Raw genomic sequence first — 26,568 nt, 5'->3', positions numbered from 1 at the left:
ATTATTTACAAAGGGCTCTACCACTTTAGGTTCAAAATTAATCTACCGTTAATAGTACAAAATGCCCCAAGTTTTACAATTTATACCGATTTTGCAGAGGTGGACTATGTTTCGTATTTTGTTGTTTATAGGGAAAAGATAGTATCGAACAAAATAAAGGGAAAAAATCAAGAATGCGTGATACCACGCACATTTTTCGCTTGGAATCAATTGCCCATGTGCATAGATGGATATACGGGGTGCGGGTGGTCCCACTTCTGAGATTAGAAAAGCTTCACTACCACATAGAAAAATCTTCAAACTATAAAGACTCCCACCTCCAAATTTTTTTTAGCAAACTTTCATTACCGCACCCTCATAATTTTCACAACTATAGTAAGAATATAATCAACAAAAAAAATAGTATGAAAAAAAAAACTAATAAAAAACATTCCAATAAACCAACTTTTTTTATTTCTCTTTTTGCACTTACAAAATTATCATTTATCATTTATTTTGAGTCCAAAACCATTAAAGATGGACAAATGTGTCTTTGAATATGTTTAATGGGTTGATGAGACTAAAACAAATAGCCAAAAGCCCAAATTCCAACCGGTCAGTTTGTATAATTTTAATCACCCATAACAAACTCGTATGCTCTCTCTCATTTAGTATGTAATACTAATATATTACCTACAAGCCCACAAAATATGTAAATCGTCCCTCAGCTCCTTTTCCTCTTCAATTATCACTCTCTAGTTGAGTACTCCTTTTCCTAAAAGCCTATGGAGCTCTAATCGATTGACTCACACAAACAATAGCATATACATTTTCCAAACTCCAAAGGCTAGATCGATGACTTGTGCCAACCACATACATATTTTTTTCAAATGCTATATAGTCTTGCAAACTACTAAAACTAGTTACTTAGTTAGTTCGAAACCATTTTGCATAACAAATTGCCCAAACTTTTAACAAAAGAATAGAACGTACAATAACTGTAGAAAAGTGATGGATTTCAGGGGGTAAATTTGTGTTTTCAATTTACCAACATTCCTAAATTTTGAAACCCTTTTATATTGTTCAAACTCACACTTCCATTACCAATGTTCTTGAAATATACAAGTAAGAGAGAGAAGAAATACCTGAGAAACTCAAGCAATCAAACTGACATCGGCCTGGTGGCAAAGTTTGGCCCTTGTATAAGCGTCGGAGTTGAGTAGGTTGTTCGAGTCTCAGGGCGAGCAAAATTTAATGCGTTTCAGTTTGTTTTACAAAATAAAAGGTCATATGCGAATGGGCTCCTCTAAAAACATCTATAGATATGAAGATAGATATCCAGGATGGTAAAAATGGAGGCCTGTTTAGGGGCTGCGTTGGAGGGCTGTTTTCTGGATTGGTCCTTCAAATTTGAAGATAAAGGCCCGTATCCAGGCCCCATTGGTGATGCCCTAACAGGACATCTATATATATTTGAAGGTTGTTGATCCATTTTCAACCTAAATTGAGGGTTGAACTTCTAACATTGGGGACATTATAGTTGAGTATAGCAACCAAGATCAGTGTCACCCAAAAAAAAATTGGAATAAAAGGGAAAAGGAAAGCAGATATTTGAGTGTTTGTGTAAAGAATCAAATAAATAAGTAATGGCCACAAAAACAGAAAATCAGCAAGTGATGTCCGGTTGGATCAGGGAAATCAGCTATTCTATTTACCAAATAAAGAGATCAACAAGCTAATCTTATCCCGACTTTTGAACTCCAAAAGAATAGAGGATTGATCTATTTTTTCAAACCAATGACGGTGGTAGTGGTCCCCATGTGCCACATAAATGATTTATTTTTTGGTGCCTTGTTAATTTGTTATAGAGCGTATGGGACCATTGGGACATGTGCACTTCTAAAGAATTCGGTACATAGATTTGGGTGTAACAACGTTGTCCTATCTTAAGTTCTTAATTACTTCTAAAACGTATCAAAGAATATTCCATTTAAAGTTACACTTAATGACAAAAATCATATGGCACAGCGTCCAACACTTGGATAATGAATTTCTGCTGCTCCCTCATACACGAAACAACTGTCGTTCCCTAGTTCCAGCATCACTATCCATCAGAATATCATATCAAGGATTTTGATAAACGAAATAATCTATCCAAATTGTTTGTGCAAATTAGGAAAATAGTTTATTTTTGTGCAAAAGCTGCTTTTTCATTGACTTTTTTCATTTTCTTTGTTGAAAATAAAAACATGTTGAAAACTTTATCTGTAACTATAAGTCAATAAGTAGTTGAAGGGAAAACCTTTTCAATTGATGTGTTGTTTCATATGACTTGAATTAAAATGTCCATTGCAAAAGAACCAAGTAAGCAATGCATATATCAACAAGAACCCATTGATATATACATTATTTGAGCAAAAAGTTTATTTGCATATATTTGTGATCAAAGAGAATTGAGCTTTACTCGTTTTTATTTATTTATTTATTATTTATTGTTTTTTTTGGGGCATTTGAATTTTGAATTAAATTAGAAAGTTCGTGCACTTTATCTAGAGATAAAGATTGTTAACAAAAGACCCCTTAGATATGGCATATGGGTCTCCCCAATTTATAAAAGTCGCAAATCTATAATAAACTAATACAAATATTTCAACTATTTATTTAGAAATATATATCACAATGAGTTTCTATATATACGTAACATCACTTTTTTCCATTGGCAGTGTTACGATGATTTGTAAATTAAACTGCCACTTAGTTTAAATGCAACACCAGCTTATTCCAAAGTAATGGCTATGGTGTCAAATTGATTAAGCTTTTGAGTAAAGTCTAAAAAATTATTTATCCCAAACCATCACCACGTTGTAGTCCATCTATTTGTTGTTCTAATCATTTAGAGTAATTTTTGTTATTTTAGTTTTTTTCCTAAAATTTTTCTAATTATATAATAATTGTTTATATAACATCAAACTCAATGTCTCAATTCATTAATTGGGATTTGGGAATGATTGAATATTGAAGAACCCATATTTTTTATTTTTCTACGTGAAGTCCAAACAAAAAAATATTATTTGTCACCAAAGCAAAGGAATCCCTAACATAACACTAGCCAACCAAATAATATCAGTCCATGATCGACCTATCTTTGTATGCACCATACCAAATAACACTTCACGATCACTAGACCCATCCTCGAAAATTGGTTTCTATTTTCTTCCACTTCCATACAATAAAACATCACCACCTTTCCCCTGTTTCCATAGTTCGGGATTTCGGAATTCTCATAATTATAATATTTCTAAAAACCGAAATTCACAATATATATTATATTTAGTCATCAACAAACCACCTTTTCCTGTTTCCAATTCTATAATATTTTTTCCGATTTTTTTAAAAATCAAAATATTAAACAAAATTTCAATATTTTGTTTGGAATAATGAACACTACCCGTTTCACACGTGACTCATTTTCTATAGAAACCACAAACATAACCAGAGAGATACATGCATACAACAAAGGAAAAAAAAACAACTTTGAGGTGAAAGCTCAATTTTCTCTCGAAGAGACGGAAAGGGTATTTTTTTTTTACTTACCCAATACTTATAACGACTTTCTGCTACATACACTGAACAACTGATGTTCCAATATCTACACTGCCAGAGATTCCATCGCGATCACCGAGAATTGAGCTTTACTGAAAACGAGTATCTTTTTTGCCATTTGACGTAAATTAGAAAGTTAATGCAGTAGAGATAGAGAACAAATTAAAAACCCCTTGGATATGGGTCTCTCCAATTTATGAAAGTACCAGATCTATGATAAAACTAATACACACACTTTTTTTTTTAGAAATCTCTCATGAGTTCTCTACCTAGATCCAATTTTCTCTATTGGTAGTTGTGATGATTTGTTAAAATGAGATCTTAACTGAATGCAAGACCGCCTTATTCGAAAGTGATGGCTATGGTGTCAAATAAGTCTGAAAATTTCCTTGTCCCAAACCATCATCAAATTAAACCACGTTTAATCCATCTATTTCTTGTTATTATCATTTAAGGGTGTGTTTGTTTATTATGGGAAAATATTTTACTGTGGCTAATTTTTGAAAATTTCAATTTAGTGTTTTTTCCAAAAATTTCAGTGGAAAAAATTAATGAAGGAGATAGAGATGAAAGCAGTGAGAGAGAGAGAGACGGGATGAAGAGAGAGATGAGAGAGAGCGAGAGAGAGAGAGGAGATTTTAGGGCTTGAGAGATCATGAAAGAGAGAGAGAGGAGATGGTGGCAAATTATTGTTGCCCTAGTGGGAAAAAATATGGCAAAAGAGTTTAGGGGGAGTTTGATTCTTTTTCCCACTTCAATGGGAAAACTCAATGTCTAAATAGTGTTTTTCTTAAATGCAAGGCAAATGAATGGGAAAAATTTGAATTTGCCACTAAACAAACACAGCTTACTGTAATTTTGTTATTTAGTTTTTTTTTTCCTAAACTTTTTCTAATCATATAATGATTGTTTACACACCAATCAAACTCAATGTCTCCGTTCATTAAGAATGAATGAAAATTGAAGACCCTATCTTTTTCTACATGAAGTCCAAACAAAAAAAAGATTCCTTGTCACCAAAGCAAAGGAATCACTAACATAACATTATCCAACCAAATACCATCATATATCAATCCATCATCGACATATCTTTATTTGTACGCACCACACCAAAATCACACTTCACTATCACTATTATACCCATACTCAAAAACCTGATCCCTATTTCTTCCTTTTCCCACTCAATAACACATCGCCCACCTTCAAGGCTTCAATCCCTCCACGTGTTTCGCACGTGACTCTTTCCTCTCTTTTATAACTCGAAAAGCAGAGAAAAAAAAAAAAAAAAAAAAAAAAAAAACCATCTTTGAGGTGGTAGCTCAATTTTCTCTCCAAAGTATGTACTTAGTGCGTGAGAATCTATTCATAGGAGATATAGAAGATGCTGCAAAGATTCTACAGAATGGTAGTGAAGAGATAACACATGTTCTATCACTATTAAGCTCAGCATCCATTTCTTTTTTCTCTGAATGGCGTTCAGATATTGTAATACCAATAAAAGAAATTAAAAAAGTGTTCTTTGGGGGATCTGAAAAAGAAGAAGAGGAGGAGGAGAAGAATAATAATAAAAAGAAACTTTTGTGTTTGGTGGAGTATGCTGGGAAGGATTTGAAGTTTGTTAGAATGGGTGTGCCGTTGAGAGATATGGAGAGTGAGAATTTATTGGATTATTTGGATGTTTGTTTGGATTTTATTGATAATAGTAGAAAAGAAGGGGGAGTTTTAGTACATTGCTTTGCTGGCGTATCGAGAAGGTATTGTTTTTCGATTGTTTCTATGTTAAATTGATAGATTATGTATTAGCTGAAATAGTTATGACCAGCTGGTATTGGGGATATAATGTCGACTAGTTCCACACTGGTTGGATCACTAATTTAATGGCGAAATATTTTTATTTGATTACGTAAATTTTTTACTGTTATTATTGTTATTTTAATGATCGGTCGAATTGGAGGGAGTGAAAGAAAATTAGAAATAAATCCTCACACAACGGGATAATATACACATTGATTTGAATTGCCAGTGTTTGGCATGAGTATCAGTTAAAGTTTACTATGGCGATTGAGTTGTTGTTTCGTAAGCGTACTGTGGGAGTAGAGTTGTTATTTCTAAGAAGTTTCTGCGAGTCCATAAACAGCGTATTAGTAAGATATATTTGAAGGGAAAAAATTCTGAATCATGGATAACAGATAATGACTATGATAAGTTTTATGTTATTGGCACATTATGGAAACTAATGTCTTCTTACTTCATGTAACATTGTTTTTAGTGATAATGCTTATCTGCTTAACTTCATTATCATCATGTGCTTACACCCTTTATTGTGATTTGTTGCAGTGCATCTATCATTACAGCATATTTGATGAGAAGTGAACAACTTCCACTAGAAGGTACTGAAAAAGTCCTTCAATAGTCTTAAAATTTGTTTCACCCCTGCTAGTGGAGTCAAGGGCTAAAGGCATTTTATTATATGTTTGATAATCTGACTTTTCTTGCTTTTGCATAAATATTTCTGCAGATGCACTTGAATCTTTGCGGAAAAGTCGTGAGACAGTCTGCCCTAATGATGGCTTTCTGGATCAGGTACTGTAAAACATAGTTAACTATATATTCACTAAATGTATAAACACGTGTAACTGGATTTCTTATCTTATATACATATCTGTTGAAAGTTGAAACATGTATATTTTATTTTTATTTTTGATCGCATTTATTTATTTTTATTGCAGCTAAAGATGTTTGAAGATATGGGTTTCAAAGTTGATCTTACAAGCCCCATATACAAGAAATTTCGCCTGCAAGTACTAGGTCATCTTTCTCAGCTTTGTTTTAGTTTGACCAGTAGCATGGATGGTTAACACCTGTATAAACCTTCTTATATTCTTGTTAAAGTAGTTATATTACCTGTTGTTCACTCCGCCTTAGTTATTTTTATTTTATATGGTGGAACCTTTTTCATGCCTCTATTTTCACTATGGAGATACCTTGTTTATGCTTTGGGCATACATCTATGAACATACCATGTTTATGCTTTGAACATACCTTGTTTATGCAATGCATCTACGAACATGACTTCTTATATTGACTGAATGGATTGTTGCGGATTGTCCAATGAGTTAACTTGTGCACTATATCTATCGATTCGAAGTTGTGCTACTGGTTAAATGCTTAGAATAAATTTGTTCGTTGGTGCAAAGTTCTTATACGTTTATATGACACTACTGCTCTATAGCTGATTTTCCTTCGTATCTTGGTGGCACCTTTTTGAGGAAATTAAGTCGAAAGTTTTTTTTTTTTTTGAAGATTAAGCTAGGGTTAGGCAGACCTCACATTAAGACATTAAGTAACCAATATTGTGTACAGACTATTAGCTGCCTCCTCTTTTACAATAGCATCACTTCTTTCAACAAGAGGAGGCACAGAATACACATTGTTATCATCTAAACTTCTCCCTATTGAGCTAAGGGATCTGCTAATCTATTAGTCTCCCTGTACACATGAGTTAAAGAGATAAACTCAAACAGGGGACACAAGCTCTGAATACTCAATACCAAGTTGAGAAAATACCATGGAGATACCACCTTCTTGTTAATGCAATTGATCGCATTTATGTATCCAAGGCCACTGCCACTCTCTTAAATCCCATCTGTAAACAACCAACCTGTCCCATCTTGATATCAAGCAGTTCTTGTGCAAGTATAGAAGTACTACAGTTATTTCCACTGAAAGCAAACAGAACCTCCCCATAATGATTTCTTGCTGCCTCACCAAATCCACCTGAGTCACTAGTAATGGAGCCATCTGTAGTATGCTCCACGGCCTTCACCATATCTTCAGCAGGTTTTATCCAAGCACAAGTAATATTTTCCATCCTATTGAGTGTGATACTCAATAGGAGCCCCAGTCTTATTACAAGAGCCCTAGTTAAGCAGTGTCTCTGAGTGTTACCAGTTGAGCTTGTAGGTATAGCTGCAAATCTCTGATCAATCTATCCTTCAGAACGTTAGCTGGACACCTTGTATTTTTTGAATTTCCTGTTATTTCTCTCTGACCAAATGTAGTTGATTGCTGCATATGTGTAAACCTTATAAACTTCTGTTACATCAGTCTTCTGCCTACAAATCTTATGAATACTCGACCACTCTTGGTTAGAGTTTCTATCATCACTGACAATGCCAATTTTTGCCTTAACACCATTCCAAACTTCCCTTGAATAAGGGCATTGGAAAAACAAGTGTTTAGTTGTTCTCTCTCTCCTGATTACATAGACAACATCTTGAATTAAGTTGAAAGTTGTTTGAGACAAAACCTGTGCAGAGATGGAGAGAAATATTCAAAGTTAGTAGACTTGAGGTGGATGATCAAAACCTTAAATTCCATCAAATTCTGAAACTTAGAGAGAGATTAACCAATTACTCTAGGTTAAGGAAATGGGAAGAATAACAGCTTCTAGTTCATAATATACGTTCAGTTCCGAATTAAAGGGGAAGAGGAGAGGGGGGAGGGAGAGATGTAGGGGGTAAGTCAAAAGATCTGTAGATTTATATAAATATGGTGTAATGTACATAAAATTAAAGAGGGTTGTAATTGATTTTTATCATTTTCTGTAAATGCCTCCTTGAGCTTTCGTGTGTGTAGTTTTGCATATCTTCATCAGCAGCTCAAGGCGCATAATGCCCTCTTTGAAGTCCAATTTTCAGTGTAAAATGAGGATGTAATGGTTTGTTTGTCACTAATGCTTGTTGTTGAGGATAGAGATTTGATTTTCTTTTAGGCAAGTGTTGTCCTACTATTCACCAAGATTCATAGTGGCCAGTTTATGCATTCTTGTGGATCTGTAAGCATGGAAATTTGCCCCAAAAAACATATATAGGCTCCATGCATTTGAACCTTGGTCGGTTGGTTTCACCGGTTGGGAAAGATGAAACCTAAATCACTCGAGCGTGTCCTCTCAGTTTGGTGCTGGGCGGGCCTTTATATTCTAAGCCTCACTTATAACGGGATTGAGTGCCTCACTAGTTTTTTTTAAGCTGGTCTTTTTATTGGATCTCAAAGTTGGAATCTTAGAAGCATGTTTTTTTTCCTTGAAAATAAAAAGAATAACATGCATTTTTTTGATTTGGGAGATTTCTTCTAACATATATTGAGCCCATTAATTCAGGTAATTCGTATAATCGAGGGGAGAGGATAGATAGTTCCAAGTTTGGTGATGATCCTGGTTCGCCTGCAGTTGCAGACTCTTCGAAGTCTCCAAAATTTATAAGTGAAGGTGCAAAGCCAACTCCTACCTACCACTGTAAAAAATGCAGGAGAGTTGTTGCCTTGCAGGACAATGTTGTAGGACACGTACCTGGTGAGGGAGAAACATGTTTCAAGTGGCATAAGCGGAGTAGTGGAAACCCTTTCAGCAGGCCTGAAGAGCATGAGTGCTCGTCTATCTTTGTGGAACCTCTAAGGTGGATGACGACTGGTATGGATTTTCTCTATTTTGAATCCATTTTCAATGTAGCTAATGCAAGTATATTGCGTATGGTTTGTGGAAGGTGTGTGCAACACATTGGTAATAACATTTTCATCTTTTCACCCAGTTGAAGAAGGTGCATTAGAAGGAAAGCTGAATTGTGCTCATTGTGAAGCCCGTTTGGGCTACTTCAACTGGTCGGGTATCCAATGCAGCTGTGGGAGCTGGATTACCCCGGCCTTTCAGCTCCATAAAAGTCGGATTGACATAACCACACTATAGTACCTGCGAGGCAAAATGTGAAGCACTTACCCAATCATTGGTAATTTATGCTGCAAATTTGTGGTCGAAGGTACAGTACAATACCTCACTCGTGCTCCGCATACAAGAAGGGAACTGTATAGAAAAGAGGTACACAGGTAGTACCTAAGACATTCATGATAATAATCATGTACTTTCTATTTAAATTAAATTGCTCAGCTCATACGTGAGTAGAGCTGATGCATTGTCCGACTTGGGATACACTGTCTTCTTAACCTCGCTTCATATCGTCCTTGAGGACCTGCTGCCAGGCTTACATATTGGTCCAATGTCTTAGAAATGTATGGCTTTCAAAACCAAATCACTGGTTGAATGCATGTTTAACTTATATGAACATTTTTATGGAAGTACAAGTAAATTTTGGCTGCAAGACATGAGAAGGCTCAGTAACTCTTGGACCAGGCTAGTGCGTCAAATGTTTTAATGAGACCTTTTTTGTCATTGTTTAGTTGGTATGTTGTTTATTTCACCCAATCTGGTTTTCTAAGAACATCTTACGCTTCTGTAAGGCCTCTGCTTAAGGGGCAAAGATGGCGTGATGGTTCATATTGGAAAGAGGACTAATGAAACTAGCCACAGGAGCACCTGAGATCTGTTAATTCATCTGTCATTAATCGTAAGGAGGATACCTAGAAAGCTTTCTGAAGCTTCAGAGTGCCGGCATACTTTATTCTTTCAGTTGTAGCCTTTTTTGATCTGTCCAATTGTTTCCTATCTTGTTTCACAAGTGTTTATTGGCCACCATAAATGGGTAGAAGTAAACGTGTAAAACCAATAAGTATTGCTCAGTAACTTTTTTAAAGGGTAATACTAGTACTTCTGCTCTGTAGGAAAGAAAAAAGAATACAGATAGAAGTTTTGGATCCAGAAAAGAAGTGGACAGTGATCATGACACTATTACAGCGTAGAATGCGATGGAGAACCCGTTTAGAGTTCTCCTGTCTATCTAGGTTGCAAGATTTGAAAGTCACGAGCACCCATTCAAGAGAATATTTGCAGATCATTGTAAGGATCAATAAAGGCTACCTTGAATCACTGCTTCACTAATGCTAGTTAAACAATGCACCATGTTCTTCCTTAGTTGAACAAGGTTACCTGCCAACGATAGATCAGATACTCCTGTATCTCCTTCTTTTGCATAGACCATGTTCCTAATTGTTATCATGCACACCAGGTTTTAAAATCTCCAATGCTCGTTACAACTGTTGTACATGTCGTCATGTCGATCTAAATAGTGAATACCCTCAATGGGAATCGTGCGTCCGCACAGCTGCAATGATTACTATTTCCTAGTTTGAAATGTAACTTGCATTTTTAAGTAGTCCTTTGTTATGTACTTCATCATCCACATTACTGAATAATTACTGATAGACAAGTATTATTTATGCAGAAGCCAATAACGTCAAGATAATTAGGATTTTGACCAGAAGAGTTGTTGCGCACTAGTGCATCTTCTCATCTACGTAACAGTTTTAACTTTGTAATAATGCACAGTATAAGCATTCTGCCAAGGTGATAAGACAGTATAAAGTTGAAGTAAAACGCCACACAAACATAGTGTTTGAGGTGTTAATACTCTGAATTGAATTCGTTGCCAACTTGGAATGTAGGTGTTAACGTGTTGGTTGGTTGCATTGCCATAATTTGAGTAAACACCACCACCTTGCAAGAGGTTATATTTAACAAACAAAAAAGTGTTAAAATGTTCACATCTAGAATCTATATTAGTACATTACTATATAATCAAGAACGCCGAAAAATTGGAGGTGGAATATAATAACGCCGAAAAATTAGAAAGAAAACTATATTTAAGACTGATGAATTAACTTGAGGTATAAAAAATACCGTTATATTTTCTGGTTGAGCGGAATTATCTGCAGTTTGATTGTGTGGAGGGAAAACTTAGGTGGAAGTTAGGCAAAAAAGAGATATCAAGCGAGCTGTTTATTTTCTTCTTCTTTATGCCTTTATGGTCATACAGACAATTTCCTGACACTCACATACCACCAACCATATCACATCATAAATCATTAAAGAATCTAGTTTGTCTGTAGTTTTGCAGAGATAGATAGAAAAAGGTGGGTGAAAGATTTGAGAAGTGTGGTGAAGAATTTGATGAACTGAAGAGGGAGATAACAGAACCCCCTACTTCAGTTTTGTCATTACCTTCATCAATTCTTCAATCTCTCATGCCACCATATTTTTCCTATCATATTAGTTATTAGTTGTACTGTAAAGATCTTTTTGTTACTTACATTTGTAAAGATTTTTTTGTGTTGATTATAAATTTCGGTGACTTGCCATTTGAGTTTTTGTCCAAAAAAATGTGTCATTCAATATAGATCTTAATCTCTTGCTCTTGTTCTTCCTTGGGTCTATTTAAAAAAAACCCATTACTTGGTTTGTTCCATCATATCATTCTCCGGTTAAGCCTACTGATTAACAATTGGTGGGCTTAATCGGACAATATTTTTTTGCATTTGAGTTCTTTCATTTTTATGCGAGTTTAAATTCTACCTGTTTCAGAAAATTCACTTATGTGATGCTTTTATTCCTAATATCGTGTTTTTCCTTCATCCTCCTTTCCAAATCACTTTCTTTCAAACCTCTTCCACCATGGGCGAGTGAGACGAGATTGTTGTACATTTCTTTTTGGAAGGACTTGGTGTCTTTGCTACTATCGTTGTTGACAAAGAGTTGTCTTACGTGTTGTTCATTTGAATTTTTTTCAATGGTGTTCATTAAGAAAAAGTTTCTCAAGTCAAAAGTTGAGAATGTAGAGGACACAAATGAGACTTATTTATTGGATTTGCCTGAATTGGCATTGGAATGCATTTTGGAGAGACTCCAGCCAATCGAATTGTGTAAAGTGGCAGAAGTTTGTAAACCGTTGAGAGATCGATGCTGGAGCGATTACCTATGGGAGAGGCACATGAAAAAGAAATGGGGTGGAGTGATCGGGCAGGCTGCTTGTCGAGAATGGAAATGGCAGTCTAGTATGAGGAAGGATTTTCATCAAAAGAAGAAGAAAAATTTGCTCAAGTCTCTCTCTGTTGTGTGCTCAACTTCATGGACTAGAGCGAAGGCTAAAAATGGTCTGACGTTGAAGTCATTGCCTATGGATTCTATCATGTCTTGGTATCTTTGTCTTGAGGGTGGCAAGTTCTGGTTCCCAGCTCAGGTCTATAACCGAGAGGTAGTGATCACGAGTACTCTATCCCAACTATTTCTAAGTTAATCATGTTCGATTGGAACTTATCAACAATGAGCATCTTTTTTGTTTCTTTCTTATTTTAAGTTTTAAATAACAGCATTAAGTTTCAGTTGAACGACCATCATTGTTTGGATTCCCATATAACAATATTTACTTTTCTTAATACTCAATTTGTAATGAATGGTTTATGAGATTCAAGGTCCGACACTTATGGAATCAAAGAACTGAAATTTAGGTTCTTCTTCTCTGTCTTTTCATTTCAGAATGGGCATGTTGGGTTTATGTTATCATGTTATGATGCGGAACTTTGCTATGATTGCTTCACAGACACCTTTCAAGCAAGGTATCAAAGTTTATCCTACATTTTTCTTTTTCACATCAGATGATCTCATGTTGTTGTTATTCTAATTCATAATCAATTTTAAAGCTTCAAAACATCTAATTTTTTCAAGCTATGGAATGATGGATATAAAATGACTAAAATGCTGGCACTAGCACTATTGACACTTTTCAGTGTATCTTAGCTCATTTGAGTGGGTGTGAACTTATTTTGTTCATTGGATGTTTACTCTGAATTTAGGTATCCGCCTCATGGTCCACGGGCACCAGTGATAGAGCAATTCGTGCACTGGGATAGGATAAGAGCACCACCAATAGACAATCCCGCTCATAATCTTCATGCCTCAGATTGCTTAGACAAATTACATCCGGGGGACCATGTTGAGATTCAGTGGAGAAGAAACAAAGAATTTCCTTATGGTGTGTTCACGATGTCTGAATTCTATGCTTTCTTGAAATTTATTGGAATTGAAATGTATTTTTATTCAAAGCTGTACAAGATTATATTAAGTTACCAATATTTAATCTACTTTCTCTAATTTTCTACGTCTACATTTTATACCAAGTTTATCCTTAAAACTATGGTAAAACAAATTTATTGATTTAGTTGTTTGTGCTGTATTACTTGTGTGCTTCACAGGGTGGTGGTATGGTGTTGTTGGTCACCTGGAGACATGCGACAAGATTGGGAAATCTCTGCCGTTGTCATAAAAGTGGTGAGAAAACATATTTTACACATGCTTAGTTAATTAATTGTAACGTCTGATGCAAAATTATTTCGTCAATTTCAATAGATACCGTCATACTGGAGTTCAACCAATATAGCCCTGGTTCACGGTGGAGACAAACAACCGTAAGCAGGAAAGACCACCAGGAAGTGGGCAGTGAAGAAGAGGGGTTTTATGGTGGAATCAGGAAACTTCACAAGAAGGAAGAAATCTCTGCGTGGAAGCATCTCTGGCCGAAAGATATACTGCAATAGGTACTGGCATGACTGGTGACAACACCAAGTGCAGGTCTTACTGTTCTAAGTGTGATTTTAATCATGTGAAGAGTCAAATGGTACATACATAAGAGCTGAGGAAAGCCTCTTTTTTTTTGGATATGGGATTGCAAACCATTCAATGGGATTCCGTTGATAAATTATAGCTTTGTTGAATATAGTGTGGGGAAAGCCAATGTTTCGATCTACTTCAATTCTTTTCTTCATATTGGTCTGGAATCATTCATGGGTCCATATTTCTTAAAATTTAGATTACAACCAACGCCCAATGATGCTGATGGCATTTCCTTTTTCATGTAATCCCATTATATTGATGTTTGTTGCACCAGTACGTGGGGGCAAGGTATTGATGATTCTTAGTAATTTGAGTGTCTGGCGTGTCAACTCAAAAACATGGGAAATGAAATCCTTTTGGTTTATTTCAGCTCCTTGACATAAACATCCCAGTTGTCCCATAAGATGTTCTTCGTAGTCGTTGGAGAAGACATTGTTCATCATATTCTAACAGAATGTATCGTTAAGATTAGGCCAACAAGTTTTCTAAGTCGACTAAATAAACATGCTACTTGCTAGGTATGAATCTATATATTTGTAGGTCAATGAACTCAATCTTTGACTCTTTGAGTCCATTTGCACCTCAACTGGTAAGTCCCATTTGTCACATTGGTATTTTTTTTTTTTTTTTATTACAAAATCCGTGGTCGTTTCATATAATTTGTGCCTAAGACTAATATATGCGAGCGCCCCATAGTTTATCACTCGATCGAGATCGCCCATAGTTTATTACTTAGGTGACAAATTTTTTTCCAGTAAGAGTTGAAAATGAGAACTCCAGAATTCCAGATTGTGAAGAGCTAAAAGTGAAGCAACTACTTCATTTTTGTTTTAGGCTTTAAGGCTTTCGCTTGTAAGAAAAGACAAAGTTGGGACGATATACATATGCCCCGTCCATCACATTTTCACTTTTTCTGTAGTTATTGATGATTCATTACCTCAGGAATTGGAGTCCTCCTTCTATATTCCCTATCGGAAAACATACTACCACCAAAATCCTACGTTGCAGTGCCCACACTGTACGTTCTGAGAAGAGAAAGTGTTGGAAAAGAAGTCGCCATAGCCCATAGCTGGAATAGCAGATAAGTTGAAAATCTCTAGGGCCATAATTGAGTAAAACGGGACTTGATCCATTGGGCCTGTTGGAGGACTACTCTATGGGCTTGAGAAGGAAATAGGAGTTGATTACGTGAGCTAAGCAAAACCCGAAACAGTAGGCCCAAAATTGCAATGAGACTATATATACAACACCCAAATTTAAAATACAAGAAAATTTAATTCATTCATAATTGAATTTCAATATTTCTAAATTCAAACACAATAATTAGTACAAATTTTGATCATCGTCATTATCACAAGATACTTGATAATCTAATCCTTTGTCGACGAGCAAATTCATCTTCATCATCTACAACAACTTCACAATCCATTATAAAACCATAAGTTTTTACCAAGTTGTTAAACATACACTGCCCAATTTTCACTCTAAACAGATTCTCAATCTCTTCTTTCTTATTGTTACTTGTATCACCACTTCTTATAATCCCCAAAACTCTTTCAGCAACATTACAAAGAAGCTCTTCAGGTTGATCCCCAAACACTGTTTAATAACATTAGTAAGTAATGCTTTATATGCCAATCTTGATTTCTCATTAATATCTTCTTCCGTTGGTGGTGAATGAGAACGTGGACGCTTTTTGTTGTTTTCAAATTTCGGACATGACCAATTCGTTTGAGAAAATCCATCTTCAGTTTGAACTCTGTAATCCGTCGTCATGGTTTTCGATGTTTTAGAACAGCGATTGTTTTGGTTTTAGTCTTTTAGCCAGAGTTTATATAGTGAAATATAAGATGATGATGATGAGGTGACCGGCTACGGGTAGGAATAGGAAATTTGGAAACTTCACTTTTATAGACTTGACTTATTGGGCCGAGTTCAAAACTAGGCTATAGTGGGCGGTGTTAGGGGTAGTGGGCTGGAGAAAGCCCAACCCATTAGATTACCGGCAAGTATCTTCCTCTGCGCGACTGTCTTTTTTTTTTTTTTTTTTTTTTTTTTAAATATAAACACCATCGTGATATAGGCTTAAGATTTAAACCCTAATAAATTTGGTAATAAAGATATATTTTATATGAATCAATATTCTTCAACTATTACCAAATGATTTCCATTAGTTTTTTAAGACTTCTAGCTTTTTTTAGAACACCTGCAATTACACCATCCCAACCCAATATTGGAAATAAAAAATTAGTTTTTTAAAATTATCCTATGGAAATAAAAAAAATAAAAATTACAAAACTGCAAACTGCAAACTGACCATAACAATTTTCTTCAATGGTTTAAGTCCATTAATTTTTTTCAATGGTATAACTGGGGTTACTTAATGATAAGACAACAAGAAAAAAATTTTGCGATTCATCACACTAGCACTATTTTTGCTTAGAGTGGTAAGGGAAAATATACACTTGGTTGGGAAACTATTACTAACAATACTACAAGAGACAAGAGGGTTAATAACTTGTACACTGCCCATGATCAGCATAATGGGAAGTAAAATATACAAGACGACATTAGAAGCAAACATAATTCTCCGATTGTATGCAGAGAGAACTGGTGAAAAAAAAAAAAAAAAAAAAAAAAAAAAAAAAAAAAAAAACAAAACAAAACTCGGTCAACTATGTCATGTTAAGTGTATAACATTGCATAGATATGGTTAGAGAGAACTGATGAAAAAAAAAACAAAACTCGGTCATTACCTACCCATACTATGTCCTGTTAAGTGTATAACATTACATATATATTACATATATATGGTCGATTGACCATATAGAAGAGATGATAAAATATGTCTTATGAAGGAATGAGGTTAGCGAAACTAAACTCCATTATTTCTCCTGGGATCTGGTTACAAATCCGGTTCCAACTGGTAGTCAATGTTAATGTGGGCACAAACTACTATGAAATTCAAGTTAATATGTTTTTCAGATTTCAAGTTTATGGCAGAAAAGTGTCGGATCAACAACTTAATTGGCAAGTAGATATATGCATCATCATAGATTGCTTTAATCAACAAACTCAAAATTAAAAACTTACATTTGATCTTGCCATTAAAGCGATTGTATGAAGCCCAATCCGTCCAGACTTATTGTGGGATAGAACCACAAGGTCAGTCTGCATTCCCTTGTTGGATGGCTCCAATCATTTTATATATAATTTTGTGTGCGGTGGGAGAGAGAGAAATTAGTTATGGATAAGTGCAATAAGAAAAATATAAAATAACAAAGGAAGAATAACCAAACCTTCCTCATAGCCAGCCGCCGAAGTATTCTTTACGCTTAACGCAGCCCCGTGAATCTTTTTACTCTTACCCTCTTCATTAAACAAAATATAAATATATACATCAGTCGAAGAACCCAAAACAATCTGATGTGTACGAAAGCGGAAACAACTTCGAATCAATAACACTAATGAATAAAACTGATAAACACCCAAAAACTAGGGTTTCAAAGAGAAAACGAATACAAAACTTGATTTACATATTTCACCATCTAAATAATATGTTAGACATATTTTCATGATTTCGCATGAGAGTTTTTTTATCGCATTTTTTTGTAATTGTGATATGAAGCAAAGTTATACACTTGAGAATATCGTGTCATAACAAATCAATGTGGCAAAAGGTGCAGTGCAAACAATTGATAAAAGTTTATATAAATACTCTAAGACTCTAAAATTTGGTGTGTCTATCCTTTTTTTCAATAACATTGTTTTGTTTGGTTGAGAATTAATATATAATTTTTTTTTATAGATTTGTCTGATGTACTGAATGTTAATTTAGCCACCAACGATAGTGTCAATGAGCCCTATAATATAATTTAGATCATTTTTAAAACTGATTTTCCATATTTTTTTTAAATACTTTTTATTTTAATTTACATATTGGATTGTTAGAAAATAGTAATTAAATATTCATTGACCGAAAATGATATGTTATATACATATCTTTAGGTTTTGGAGGAGATGTTTCACCGCAATATTGAGATGTCATAAAATATTACACATTTGGCAAGATCGTGTCACAACAAACTAAAGCAATAAAAAACTGCGGGGGTAAACAAAATTTTAAAGTTCTATAATTTATTCTAAAACTATTGCAAAATCTTGGTTTAATTCGTCTACTTTTATTTATTTGTTTATATCATTAATCTCTCCCTCTAAGACTCTAAGTCTCTAACACAATCTCCCCACCCCAACCCACCCATGAAGCCTGTTACATATGGGTTGGGCTTTATCCATTGGGCTTAAAGTTCCAGCCGTATTGGAAGTTTTAAGAAACAACCTTGTTTTGTTTCACTCTCAAGTCTCAATTGAAGAAGAAGAAGAAGAAGAAAACTGAGGATGGGTGGAGCAGCAGTGACAAGTGAATGGCACCAAAGACCACAAAACCCGAAAAACCCAATCGTGTTTTTCGATGTTACGATTGGTACTATTTATTTCCTGGTCGTAATAAAAATGGAACTCTATTCGCCAATGTTATTACTACCCAAAACCTAATAAAAATTTAATGTTTATAGTTGCTAAATTTAGTCCTTCCTTGTTTTGTTAGCTTGGATGGAAGAAACCCAAAACTTTTGTAATGCAGTGAACTGTTGATATTGAAGAATGACGATTATATAACACTGTCTTCTATTGACTATCAAAAATTTTGGTTCTTGGACTCTTCTGATATTGACAGATGTTTTAAATGGTTACAAGTCCCTAGTTTGATGTACTGATAGACCACTGTCACACAGTTTACTCTTTTATGACTACTACAGAATTAGTTTAGGGTGTTTGTCAGACGAATATTAGCTAGTAGTGCTCTATTTCTGAGGACTGACCTTGTATCTGTTTGTTTGCAGGCAGTTCTGTACTGGTGAACACAGGTAAGTCAGCACACTTGATATACACCTATCCTTTATTCCGCTTGAGTAGTTATAACTTTAATTTGTGGCTGTATTATATATCCATGGTTTTTCTGAGGTTAAAAAACAGAATGTGGCTTTTTATGTAGTGAGTGCTACACATTTCTCTCTCTCTACAAGTGAAGTGCGTCTTCAAAAGTTAAGGGGTTGGATACCCTGAACTGAATCACAAGTTCACCTTGGTTTAGCTAAAATCAGACATTAAGATTCAGACGGTGATCAGTATGTTTTAAAAAAAACATCTTAAAATAGGGATTGGTTGTGTCACCTTTTCTGCTTAGTCAATGATGTCTAGTGGATTTTGATGACATTGGGCTAGTTTTTAGAGGAGTTTACTATCATTCAAACACATTGGTCTTGTTGGTCAGTTCAGTGAGTCAATATTGGGTCTGAACTCTGAAAGAAACTGGATTTGGCTCAAAATAGTTTGGAGATTTTAATTTTTTTTTTGTTGATTGAGGTGGTATAATCTCAGATAAAGATCAAATTGCATGGGAACAAAGCTCCCTATTACTTCTCTTCTTTTTGGGGCAGGTAAATTGTCGTACTCACTTTTGTGTTCAGCTGCAAATCTGATAATGCCTCTTATGTAGTTTGAAAATTCCTCTTTTATTCTGCTAATAGTCACTAGGGTATATGGAAATACTTTCCTTTAATCTCTGTGTACTATTAATTTTCAAAATATTATATGGATAAAAATTACAAAGTGTATATCTTCCTGGAATCCTGATGGTGCTGCGTCTGGATCCTCATAAGACGTTTTTCAGTTCACCAACAATAGTTTCTGTTGTTGCTACACAGACAGAGGATATTTGTTTTTTGATAATATGTCTCAATTCGTTGGAGTGGATTTGCAGAAAAGGGGTAACACCAGTTGGGTACAAAAATTGTCAGTTTCACAGGGTGATCAAGGATTTTATGATACAGACTGGTGACTTTTTAAAGGTTGGTATCTCTTATCAATCTTCAAACATTGTGGACTTCTGGTTTATCATCTAGGACACTGTTAAGGTTTCAGACCTACTTTCTACATCATCTTCCTCACACAGAGACGGTTAGACGATGTAGGAGGTAGGAGTGCCTAAAATTGGATGATTTTTTTTGTTTGAGAATCTTCCAGTCTGAAACCTTTCAAGGTTATATTTGCCACAATTTTTGTAACGTCACTCTCATATTTGTTACTGACTCTATTAGACAATGTTGTTAATGTTTCAGAACGATGGTAGTGGGTGTGTATCCATAAATGGAAGTAAGTTCGATGATGAAAATTTCATTGCGAAGCATACTGGTCCTGGCTTGTTATCGATGGTAAGAGTTGTTGCTCAAATTAAACTTCAAGTATCTCAGTGTATATTTTTCTTTCGTCGGTCTATTGTAAACTATTTTAGTTTCCTGTTCAAGTTAGTCTAACTTATACGTCCAAACTTAATGCATCCTTTTGTTGTTCATTTGTTTGGTTGCAGGCAAATAGCGGACCGAACACCAATGGATGCCAGGTGCTATTTCGTTATTGTTATTTGTTACTTTGATCTAATCTAAGTCTACATGTTCAATTTGAGACTTGTTTTTTCCCCCTCAAGTCTGGTCCAAATTATCCCTTAGTATTTAAGGTGTTTCTTTCTCGATTGTGTAAAACTGGATTTCTGCACATTAAGAGGCTAATATTCTACATTATGTGAAAAAAGCAAGAGTTGTGAAACTTTGATTGCAAATATCGGTGAGTAAATCCATAGCCCAGTTCTTGAGTACTACAGTTTTCCAGATTGCACATGGCTTTAAAGTAGAGAATTGTTTAAGTGAGTTTCTTGAGATATTGCATATGCTCAGCATATGAATTTGAGCCTTCAACTTGAACCAAGCCTTTATTCTATGTGAAAAACACATCAGGCAAGCATGTAGTTACTTGAACTTGGTCTGCTGCTTGGACAGCGTACCCTCAGATCCCAAAAGAGAAGAAGGAACACGAACTGATAACCTATTTAAGGCCAAAATGCAATATTCACAATATTCCAATGTTTGAGTACAAAGTCATTCCAGTTTTTGTAAACTGCACATCTGCACATGACTTTTGAACATAGACACAGATTGGCTATTTATTACAACAGAGGTTTCCTCAAATTTTGCTGTTTTACTTGGGATGTTTCTAATCTTTTAGATGAAATAGTTCAGTAGTCTCTTATTCAGTCCACGATCTCTTTTGCACTGCAGTTCTTCATAACGTGCTCAAAATGTGATTGGCTCGACAATAAGCATGTCGTCTTTGGGGTAAGTTATTTTTTTTAGTGGAAACCAGCTTTTGATTTATCAGTCCTTGTTGTGAAAACTGTTGATAACGTTTCCTCCTAACTGTGTTTGTTTCTTCTCTTATTTTATCAGAGGGTGCTTGGAGATGGTCTTTTGGTTGTGAGGAAGATTGAGAATGTAGCTACCCACCTAACAACCGTCCTAAACTTTCCTGTGTTATTGCTGAATGCGGGGAAATGTAGAAACACGTATTTTTGAGCTAGAAAGTGTATAACTTTGAGGATGATATACAGAGGCATTTTTTTTTCCGTCATCCTAACGTTATCGATTACTGAGTTTTATTATTTGGCAATGATGTCCTTGAATCCTCCATTACCTTCTGCCAGAGCAATTCGTCTGTCACATTAAACAAGAAAACAGTAGATTGAAGTCTGGTAGATATTTACTTCTGCCAAACAAATGTATCAGTGTAAAAAATCTTAACCGTCCTATAAAAATATGAAGTTGTTCTGGAAATAATCAAGTGAGCGGCGTTTCTGAGTTGGCTTTGGAAAGTTTAAGCAGTACATAGATTGAGTGAACCTCTACCCGACATTAATTAGATTGAGAAAGACCCAGATTACCAAATTATTCTTCACGGCAATATTAATGGAGATCTTGACAGGCAAGAAAAGAATTGAAGGCCGAAACGGATGATTTCAAAGGCAACATTAATGGAGATCTTGACACTTCAATTCGCAATGCTCCTATATATATTACTACACCACATACCCTTTAGTTTATACAATTAGCAAAGATGATTTCAAACCTGCAGGCATTTACATTACTTTACTTTTACATCATCTTCCTACTCTTTAACCAGTTGATGTCGCAAACAAAACCTTGTATGACCACCTCAGGAAATGAGACTGATCTTCACTCTCTAATCGCTATTAGAGATGCAATTGAAGGCGGCTTAAGCTCCTGGAACCAATCTTTTCATTTCTGTCAGTGGCAAGGCATTACATGCGGCAAGCGTCATCAAAGAGTCATAAGTTTGAATCTTTCCCGCCAGAGTTTGGTTGGATTGATATCGCCTCATATTGGAAACCTCACTTTCCTAAGGCTCATCAGCCTACAGCACAATCAACTCTACGGTGATATCCCACAAGAAATTGGACAGTTGTTTCGTCTTCAAGTACTCAATCTGTCGGATAACACTTTCGAAGGAGAAATTCCAGTCAATCTAACCCAATGTAATGAACTCAGGGCCATTAATTTAAATGGGAACAAATTGTCAGGGAATATTCCGGCGAAGCTTGGCTCATTGTCAAAGCTTGTATTATTGGTTAATGAAAAAAACAATTCTTGTATTCCAGCCAGCTTTGGTAGACTGTCAAGTTTAAAAATCTTCCATGTTGGACTTAATAGATTGTCTGGTGAGGTCCCTTTAACAATTTTCAACATCTCATCCCTGAATGTATTAGGAATTGAAGTTAATCAATTTAGTGGTAGTCTTCCACCAGACATGGGCATCACTCTTCCTAATCTCGTTCATTTCTGGGGGCCTGGAAATCAACTTTCTGGACTACTCCCAGTTTCATTAGCTAATGCTTCTAAACTTCAAACATTTGATATTTACCAAAACAATTTCAAAGGACAAGTTCCTAAGGATTTTCAATTTCCTCAAACTATTGAATGGCTAGGTCTTGGAGTCAATTATCTAGGAACAGGAGAAGCTCATGATTTGAGTTTTATCACTTATTTGACCAACTCCAGTAATCTAAAGAAATTGGTCTTAAACCGAAACAATTTTGGAGGTGTTTTCCCAAACTCTATTACCAATCTCTCCAACCGAATGGAGGAGTTGTATCTAGGATACAATCAAATATCTGGAATCATCCCAGAAGGGATTGGGAACCTGGTCAATTTGTTTCTATTAGGTCTCTCGTCTAATAACTTTTACGGTAGTATTCCATCTTCCGTTGGAAAACTTCGTAGTTTACAGGGGTTATATATGTCCAAAAACAAATTATCCGGACCGATCCCATCTTCTCTCGCAAACAATACTAAATTGAGTCAGTTGTTTTTAGGAAGGAACATACTGGAAGGAAACATTCCTTCAGGTCTTGGTGCTCTTAGCCAATTGCAAAAACTGGATTTGGAACAAAACAACCTAAATGGTACCCTACCAAAAGAGATATTTAATATTCTCACTCTGCTTTATCTTAACTTCTCTATGAACTCCTTAACTGGTTCCCTACCTTTAGAAGTAGGAAAACTAAAAAATCATGTTGAAATCAAGGCGTCTAGAAATAAGTTGTCTGGTTTAATACCTAATACTCTTGGTGAGTGTTTGAGTCTGGAAAAGTTGTACTTGGACGATAATTTGTTTGAAGGGACAGTTCCTCAATCTTTGAGTTTTTTAAAGAATGTCCAAGAGTTAGATCTATCAAGCAACAATTTGTCAGGTGAAATTCCAAAATATTGGGAGGACTTTTTGTATCTGCAGCTATTGAATCTATCCTTCAATAAATTTGAAGGTGAGGTACTAGTGAACGAAATCTTTAAAATTGCGGGCAATTTTTCAGTAGTTGGAAATTCTAATCTCTGTGGAGGTATACATGAACTTCAATTGCCGCCCTGCCCATTTAACAAGTCTGAAAAGCAAGGTGAAAAAAAGCATGGAAGGTCTGATCCTTCCAAAATGGCAATTATGATTAGTGTGGCTGTGTTCATTCTGTTGGCATCATGTTCTCTTATATTTTACCTGAGAAGAAAAAGTAAAGTTAAAACGGCTTCTTCGCAATCATTCAGTGATCAACATGTTCAGGTCAGTTATGGGTATCTTTTTCAAGCGACTGGTGGATTTTCTCCAAATAATTTTGTTGGATTAGGTGGTTTTGGCAGTGTGTATAAGGGAATGCTCAACCGATATGAATCCGTTGTTGCTATCAAGGTGTTCAAGCTTCAATTGAGAGGAGCACTAAAGAGTTTCAGGGCAGAGTGTGAATCATTGCGTAATATCCGCCATCGAAATCTTGTTAAGATTCTAACCTCTTGCTCTAGCATGGATTATGAAGGAAATGAATTTAAAGCACTAGTCTTTGAGTTCATGCCAAATGGAAGTTTAGAGAAGTGGTTGCATCAAGAGATCAGTGAACAAGATGAAGAATTGAATTTGAACCTACTTCAAAGACTAAATGTCGCCATTGATGTTGCTTCTGCGCTTATCTATCTTCATCACGAGTGCCATGTTTTGGTTATTCATCGTGATCTAAAGCCAAGCATTGTGCTTCTTGATAATGATATGGTAGCTCACGTTGGTGATTTTGGTTTGGCAAAACTTCTTTCAGGATCAATAGAGAACTCGCATGATAATCAAAGTACCTCAACAGGGGTAAAAGGAACAATTGGCTATGCCGCTCCAGGTAGGCATTTAAAGAACCACATATGTTGAATTGTTTATTTAAGTCCTTTTTCCAATTCATAAATACATGAAAATCAATATCTTGGTTACTGCATTATTTATAATCTTTATGTGCAGCCACATTTTAGCAAAACTCAAATCATTTTGCCTGTTTTTTTCCCCATGTTAAGTTTGACACCATTAACCCTGTTACATAAGCTGATATAGGTACAAGAGGGCCTTGGATAGTTGGATGTTTTCAGCTTCGGAGCTTATAGCATAGTTATTTAGATCTCTTAAAAGAGGAAAAATGACTTGTTAATTCCAATAAAAAGTTGTATGTTAGAGAGAATAAACGTTCAACTTTTTCTAATTAATTTCTTTTCAGTCCATTTTAGTTGTTTAAATTAAAACGATTGAGATTGAAAGAATTGTGGTTGTGGTGGTAATTAAGCTACTTTGTCTACTTCTATCAATATCTTAATTAGTGATTGTAAGGACTTTTTCAATCTCTTTGTAGTATATTTATGATAAAACACATTGATACACACGTTTATTGGTTTTCAGTTACTTATTTCTTAAGTCCGAGGTCCACAGTCCAACGTCCGTATAGTCGTACGTTTTAGTCAAGTTACCTTACTCACGTGGGTTTGGTAGGATAGGTCGAGTAAGGGATCGTCCAAACCTTAGGGCTCGGATAGGTTCACAACTGGAATTATAACTTTAAGTGAGTAGGATTTTTAGGTTTCTTTTTAGTTGGTTTAATTAAAATAACGGTAATGCAAATAATGTAAATTACTACGGCGATTAGATGTAGGTAAACAAAAATAGAGAAACAGGGAGAGAGTTAATCATGCTTATGCAAGAATCATTTTTCAACAGTTTTTATTACCAAATCACTACATCTCTAGTTCGTTTCGTTTTCGGAGACGACGTCGAGTATTGATCCCTAGTGCATGCCCACATCTCTAGGTCGCATTTTACTAGCATAAGGAGTTTCAATAATATCACATCTCTGGTATATTATTTCAGCTCCTGACTCGATTTCACATCAGCTGGACGAATTGGAGAGTCATTCGACACTGAGAGTCGCTAGCTTGGAGACATTTTGTTGCTACAGCGAGGCTATCTGGAGCATCAGTGATCCAACTTTGTACAGTCTCAGTCATTTTGGGACCGGATGTCAATTCTATGCCTAATTCCTAAGTAGTGATTCTAGAATATTAACGAGTCAATCCGGATTTTCATACGAGAAGCATAACCATCCCCCGGGGGATTACCTCATGGTCATAGAAGGAATAATAAAACTTGTTGTATACATTAAGTAAATAAAAGCAGGACAAGAATTAAACTAGAAAAGAAATAACTGTTATTAAGGTAAAAAAATAACTTACGATGAATTAAAATTTCTTTGAAATGGAAATGGCAAAATGTAAGTCTTGAAGAAGAAAATCTAACTAGGGTAGCTAAAGCATTAATATCTTTGAAGGGGTAATAATGAAGGCGACCCTTCATATATATATATAAATTTGGAGGTTTGGAGAATATCCGTGAATGTTTTAGATTTTGGTTTTATGCTAATTGAATGGTTCGAAACAAAACTTTGTTTTAACTGTTTTAATTTTTGTCTGTTTGCTGATTTAAAGTTTTGTTTTTAGCTTATGTCAATTCAAACCACCTGGTTTAAATTGGTACGTGTCTTCTCTCTTGCCAGGTGGTATCAAATTGAAACCATCCTTTGCCACCTGCCTATGCTGACTCATCATGCATACGGGCCGCAGAGAGTGTGTCCAGTGGCGGTGCCGATTTTGGCGTTTTACGACTTTTGTTCTGGCGCTAGAAGTTCGAGTTCGCCGTCGCTATGGCAGCTTCACTAGCCAACGCCGACACCTAGATTTATCCGATTTGAGCCGGAAGTTTCCGCTTCTTTATATGTGGGCCGCTTCGTGACCGGTTACGTTCTTTTGGAAACTTCGGCTTTAGTGGGGCTTTGTTGG

At 35.5% G+C, this 26,568-nt stretch overlaps 3 protein-coding genes and 1 pseudogene across 4 annotated transcripts; all 4 read left to right on the top strand.

Moving 5' to 3' along the window:
- Window positions 1–4,679: 4,679 nt before the first annotated feature.
- LOC147484667 (uncharacterized) lies at window positions 4,680–9,734 on the top strand. The gene is made up of 6 exons (XM_086577017.1): window positions 4,680–5,336; window positions 5,920–5,972; window positions 6,101–6,165; window positions 6,312–6,390; window positions 8,744–9,052; window positions 9,171–9,734. Exons 1-6 carry the CDS (start codon window positions 4,921–4,923, stop codon window positions 9,323–9,325), a joined length of 1,077 nt encoding a protein of 358 aa, XP_086433143.1. The 5' UTR covers window positions 4,680–4,920; the 3' UTR covers window positions 9,326–9,734.
- A 1,950-nt stretch (window positions 9,735–11,684) lies between these two features.
- LOC147484666 (F-box protein At2g32560-like) lies at window positions 11,685–14,108 on the top strand. Its single transcript, XM_086577016.1, is given in 6 exon segments — window positions 11,685–12,560; window positions 12,842–12,921; window positions 13,159–13,337; window positions 13,558–13,604; window positions 13,606–13,633; window positions 13,712–14,108. Coding segments are annotated over 6 exon segments (1,176 nt in total). The 5' UTR covers window positions 11,685–11,906; the 3' UTR covers window positions 13,900–14,108.
- A 4,134-nt stretch (window positions 14,109–18,242) lies between these two features.
- LOC147484665 (peptidyl-prolyl cis-trans isomerase CYP22-like) lies at window positions 18,243–21,496 on the top strand (annotated as a pseudogene). Its single transcript, XR_015205580.1, has 8 exons — window positions 18,243–18,458; window positions 18,877–18,900; window positions 19,400–19,473; window positions 19,741–19,884; window positions 20,155–20,247; window positions 20,403–20,435; window positions 21,148–21,204; window positions 21,316–21,496. The product of XR_015205580.1 is annotated as a peptidyl-prolyl cis-trans isomerase CYP22-like (transcript).
- A 552-nt stretch (window positions 21,497–22,048) lies between these two features.
- On the top strand, window positions 22,049–24,622 carry LOC147484664 (uncharacterized). The gene has a single exon (XM_086579788.1). It carries the CDS (start codon window positions 22,049–22,051, stop codon window positions 24,620–24,622), a length of 2,574 nt encoding a protein of 857 aa, XP_086435914.1.
- The last annotated feature ends 1,946 nt before the right edge of the window (window positions 24,623–26,568 follow it).

The sequence above is a fragment of the Coptis chinensis genome, chromosome 8 (genome assembly GCF_015680905.1).
Source record: "Coptis chinensis isolate HL-2020 chromosome 8, ASM1568090v1, whole genome shotgun sequence".
Classification (NCBI taxonomy): domain Eukaryota; kingdom Viridiplantae; phylum Streptophyta; class Magnoliopsida; order Ranunculales; family Ranunculaceae; genus Coptis; species Coptis chinensis.
The sequence above is the reverse complement of the archived record's forward strand: the minus strand, read 5'-3'. Positions and strand labels throughout refer to the sequence as shown.

What these genes read in the sequence shown, in the direction of transcription:
- LOC147484664 (XM_086579788.1), top strand. Translation starts at nt 22,049, where the DNA reads ATGTCGCAAACAAAACCTTGTATGACCACCTCAGGAAATGAGACTGAT.
- LOC147484667 (XM_086577017.1), top strand. Translation starts at nt 4,921, where the DNA reads ATGTACTTAGTGCGTGAGAATCTATTCATAGGAGATATAGAAGATGCT. An exon ending in ATGATGGCTTTCTGGATCAG is followed by an intron (nt 6,166 to 6,311) that starts GTACTGTAAAAC and finishes TTTTTATTGCAG; the next exon opens with CTAAAGATGTTTGAAGATAT. An exon ending in TCTAAGGTGGATGACGACTG is followed by an intron (nt 9,053 to 9,170) that starts GTATGGATTTTC and finishes CTTTTCACCCAG; the next exon opens with TTGAAGAAGGTGCATTAGAA.